Below are 4,894 nucleotides of genomic sequence, written 5' to 3'. Positions count from 1 at the left end.
ATTTGAAGTGAGTTGATATTCTGGAAACCACCCAAGATCCTCACGCCAACTAAAGCCCTCCTTGGCCAGGTGGGGGAGTGGAGGCTGTGCCCTTGTCCAGGACCATGCTTCTCCCAGCCGCCACTCCACACTACCTTTGTGCAGCAGCTTCTTCCCCATCCACGGTTCTCTCGAAGACAAGGCAGGCCCTCACTGACCTGTGTATCCACTGCCTGCAGAACAGTAACTCCCCAAGGCAGCTGAGCAAATTTAGTCAGTGCCCCGATCTTCTGAAGACACCAAGCTACAAAGTGCCTGGATTGTCCAAGGTGGCAACACCAAGAACTGAATTCTTAGCTGTGCCTCAGCCTCCTGGTTGAGGAGCTCAGGGTGGGATTAGCTTCATGCCTGGAATTCCCCAGGCCTCAAGCAGATAGCTGCCCACTGAGAGACCGTGGCCTCCTAGGTGGGATTAGCACAGCTTCATTCAAGGAGCCCCCAGCCGGCAGAGGGGGAACAAGCCAGCACAGCCGCACAACCCTCCTGGGCGCCCCCTTGTGTCTGCTCTGAGGATCTACAACAGGGCTGGAGGCTAGGTAGGGAAGATCACAGCTGCAATAGAACCAAACCCACAGGCTTTTCCCCCAGGGTGCAGCTGTGTCCTTTTACCACCAAGAATGACGGGGACTAGCACAGAGCTGAGAAATATGCATAAAATGGCAGGCAAAACAGATCTGGGGCCAATGCTGGGGCCCGCAGCACACCCCGAAGCTCAGGGCACAGCTGTCTGACGGCACTGAATGAAGAGAGCGCTGAGTGGAGAGGAGCTTGCCTTTTCTGAGAATCCAGTGCCAGGGCCCTACTCAAGGAGGGGAAGACCCCTCCCAGCACACTCACAGCTTGGCTGCACACTTTTGAGTTCTGCAGGGTGTGTAAAGAAAACAAGACGTGTATCTGGGCACTCGGTTTTCCCATTAAGTTTTATTTGGGCAGACCTGGGGACAGAGGACCTGCACCTAAAAGAAGGTGTTGGGCCTCTTGGTGGTGAAGCGTGGCTTGTGCTGGCGACGGAGGACCCGGTGGGGCAGTGGGAACTTGATCTTGGAGTCCTGGGACAAGAAGAGGCAGGTAAGGGGGGTGGCGGTGGTGGAAGGCTCTTAACTTTGTCTCCCAAGGACCACTGAGGTGTGGCCACCCCCCACAGGGCTCCTGCGTCAAACCCGCTGCCTTATTGCATCTCCCAAGGCTGGGGGAGCTGCCAGACCAGTCTGGTGTTCCAAGAGAGCCCCCTCAGCCCAGCCCGCCCTGCAGGACCCGGAGGGCACTCACGTGGAACTGCTTGACCGCTGGTCGGCGGCACTTGCTGGCTGCGATCTCCTCCACCTTCATGATCTGGATTGAGTGGGCCCGGGCCCGGTGCCGGGCGCCCATGTCTCGGTCTGCAGAGATCAGGAGGGGGCAGGGTGAACGTGCACATTTTCCCACCATGCATGGGGATGGAGGGCGCTCGGGGACCAAATAGCCACAGCATTTGGTCCCAGCAGACACCGGCCACCAAGTGTGTAGAACCTCCAAATTCACTTTGAGGGACACGGCTGCAGCCCCACAAAGGCGACGAGGTAACATTTGCTGTTAGCACCTCTGTTTAAACCACTGCTACAAGAAACAGCAGTTCTTGGGTTTAGGTGCTTGGATTCTGGTCCTGCCAGCTGACACACGCTGGGAGCACTCAGGGTTGCTAATGCCAGGTCCCACCCCTGGACAGGGGCTGGACTAGGTTTCTGGGAGGCAGCTGCATCTATACAGGGCTGACCTTAAACCTCAAGAGGAGATTCCAGACGCAGTTGGTGCTGGTGAACCAGCTCAGGAATGACCAGACCCCCTTCTCTCCACCCACCCCCAGCCTGAGTCCACTTACTGCCAGGTTCCAGAAAAAGGCACGCTTGGGGCATCCTCTCCACTCCTAACCCCAAAGCAAACATCTCCCCTGCCTCCATCCCTGAGGACTGCCCCCTAGCTCCGAGAAGCCTCTTGCACTTATTGCACCTCTGTCTGACAGGAAGTATCAGACTGAGCTGCAGGTGCCTGCCCTGTTGAGTCTAAAGCAGAGGCCTGGCGGCTTACAGCACTGGGTGACGGCGCCAGCGGTGGTCAAATCCCGGTACTCCCGGTACATGTTGTGGGTGCCGCTGCGGGAGTCGTAGCGCAGCCAGATGCCGAAGTTCTTCACCCGCAGGGGAGATTTCTCGAACACCTGTCAAGGAGAGGAGACTGGCTGAGGCTAGAGCAAGTGGGCCTCGACCAGGGCCCCCCACCATTCCTGAACCTCTGCCTCCAATGCTACGAAGGATGGTCCAGCCCCTGGACCTCTCTTGCCCGTCTCCCAGTCCCTGCACCTTCAGGCACCTGAGGGGAAATCTGTGGAGGGAAATCTCCATGGTAACCGAAGGGATGAAGGGCAGTCCAGGCTGGGATGCTCCCCGCAAGGGGACTGACACAGCTTCCGAATCCCCCTAGCCAACCAACAATTCTCTTGGGACCACCTGGGCCATAAAACCATCAGTTACCCAATGCAGCCTCACTGTGCAGAGTCCAGCACTGCCCTCCCCACCACTTTACAGATGAGGCCCAGGGCTTTCTCATTAGGAAAAGGGCACCAAGCCACCTATTCCATCCTAATGTAGGGCATGAAGACCACAAAGGAACAGGATCAGAGGCTGTAAAGTCTGCTAACTCTGGAGGGTGACAGATGCCCCATGGGAAAGTGTAAATTCACCCCGATCCCACCCAGCTTCAGACACCCCGTACCTGTCCACAGTAGACGATTTCCCCCGAAGATTTCTTCATCTTCTTCAACTGAGACACAAAGTACCAGAAGCGGGACTTGGCAACAACATGATTAGGCGCAAAAATTCTCATGCGATAGAGGGGCGGCGTGCGGCATTTGGGGGTCGGCAGGCAGCGCCCCACCACCTTATACTCTCGAAGCTAAAAAAGAAACAATGGTTGAGGTGGGGACCAGCACCCAAAGTCTAGAGGCAACTGCAGGGACTCACTCTGCTCCCTTTCCCAAGCCTGCTGACAATTGGATCAGGGGATGGAGAAGGTCAAGTCCCACCAGTGCCTTCCTGGGATATCTGGGTGACTGTGGGTCATTCCATGGTCCGAGCCTTCCACATAAAAAGGAGTGAGAGTGGGGAGGATTAACCCAGGTGCCTGAATGCCCTTTGCCCTGGCTCAGGAAAGCTGGGTGAGGCTCTCAGCCCCTCTCTCTCCCTTCACGTTAGCTAGGCACAGACCAGGGGGGCTGTCTCCTTCCTCCCAACACCTCATCTATCCAGCTCACAACCACTTGTCAAAATGAAAATTTGGGACTCCAGAGACAGTGACCAGCTGGGAATCTCACAGCCAACTCCAGGCAGAATCAGGACAAGAATCCAGTTCCCTGCCCAGCTCTGGGTTTCCCGGACTTAGGTCATGTCTTGCGGCTGCCTCGGTTTCCCAGTTGCAGTCCAAGAGGTTTCGACTCCCAAGCAGAAGCTCCCTGTTTGTACAGATGCAACAGGGATGATATCTGCCACAATCAAATCCTGGGATACAGTAGAAAGGAGCCACCTCCACAAAATGGCTCATCACCATTTTACTAATTAATGTCAGTAGAAAATAACCCCAAACATCACAAACTCCATTCTTACTTTAACCTCTCAGTCTGACTCATCGGCCTCCCAGACCACCCATTCAGGAAGGGACCGATGCGGTCGGATCCCTTCCCAGTGTGCACACTGGAGCTGGAAAGCTGAGAATGACCCACCTAAAATGCTTCTCCGCAGGGTCTAATCTTCCATCTGAGCCCTAACGATGATTTTGCCCAGCACCCGACACAGGTTAAGACTCCCACTCCCCATGTCAGCCCCGAGCTATAATAATTTTCCTCTATCTCTCTTACAGCCATACCAAGAAAAACACTATTGCTCGCCAACTCCCACCCTTGGCACCCTATTCACTTCGCAAACGGAGAAACCGAGGCTCGGAAGGTCGGTGAGGTCCCGTGGCGCGTGTTTCCACGCCGCTCAACTTGTCTCTTCTGGGGAAAGGAGACTCGGACTCCCCGGCCCCCCGATTCCCGAGCCGGCCCGGGCCACGCTCTGGCCTCCCCACGCGGCTCCCGCAGTGGCCGCCATGTTGGCCGCAACTGGGGACCTCGGCGCACTGGCCCTAACCAGAACGCGCACTCCCCGCGTGTCCCATGCCTCCTCCCGCAGCCCCCGATTCGGTCCGCATCGCGTTCTCTGACTCCTAGCCCCACCGCGCCCGCCTTACCGTCCCTGAGGCCTTCATGGCGCTCTACCCACGACCGCCGCCACCCTCGAAAAGGAAGTGGCCGCCCTAGCGCAGCCACTCACCTTGATTTCGCGGCCGGAAGTCCCGCCCTGTCGATGCCGCGAGCCCATTGGCTCCTCAGCCCCGAGCTCTATAAGATTTGCTTCTTCGTTGACTCCAGATCCACCAACCTCTCGCAGCCCGACCTCCCTTTGCGGCGAGACTACAACTCCCGAGACGCAGCGCGACAAGCCCTCCTGTTCTAGCGAGGCGTAAGGGAGCCTCGGCGCGCGCGGCATGCCGGGAGTTGTAGGTGCAACGGGCGGTCTGGGAGGCCGGTTCCAGGTTCCTGCCTTTACATCAATACTGTGTGCCTCATCGTCCCGGTGATGAGACTCCGGGACCTGAGCGTTCCCTTCTGTAAAACGGGAATGTGTGCTTAGTCGCTCAGCCGTGTTCGACTCTTTGCGAGCCCGCCAGGCTCCTCTGTTTATGGGGATTCTCCAGGCAAGAATACTGGAGTGGGTTTGCCATGCCCTCCTCCAGGGGGTCTTACCAGTTCACGGATCGAACCCAGGTGTCCCGCATTGCAGGC

At 57.3% G+C, this 4,894-nt stretch overlaps 1 protein-coding gene and 1 non-coding gene across 2 annotated transcripts; both read right to left on the bottom strand.

Annotated features, from left to right (window-relative positions):
- Positions 1-932: 932 nt before the first annotated feature.
- On the bottom strand, positions 933-4,446 carry RPL18A (ribosomal protein L18a). Its single transcript, XM_040241155.1, has 5 exons — positions 4,300-4,446; positions 2,788-2,967; positions 2,104-2,233; positions 1,309-1,418; positions 933-1,088 (listed from the first exon to the last, which is right to left on the bottom strand). Exons 1-5 carry the CDS (start codon positions 4,315-4,317, stop codon positions 996-998), a joined length of 531 nt encoding a protein of 176 aa, XP_040097089.1. The 5' UTR covers positions 4,318-4,446; the 3' UTR covers positions 933-995.
- LOC120864934 lies at positions 1,538-1,671 on the bottom strand. The gene has a single exon (XR_005721275.1). It is a non-coding gene; the product is annotated as a small nucleolar RNA SNORA68 (small nucleolar RNA).
- Positions 4,447-4,894: the final 448 nt, after the last annotated feature.

Source organism: Oryx dammah, unplaced genomic scaffold (assembly GCF_014754425.2).
Source record: "Oryx dammah isolate SB20612 unplaced genomic scaffold, SCBI_Odam_1.1 HiC_scaffold_5, whole genome shotgun sequence".
Lineage (NCBI taxonomy): Eukaryota > Metazoa > Chordata > Mammalia > Artiodactyla > Bovidae > Oryx > Oryx dammah.
The sequence above is the reverse complement of the archived record's forward strand: the minus strand, read 5'-3'. Positions and strand labels throughout refer to the sequence as shown.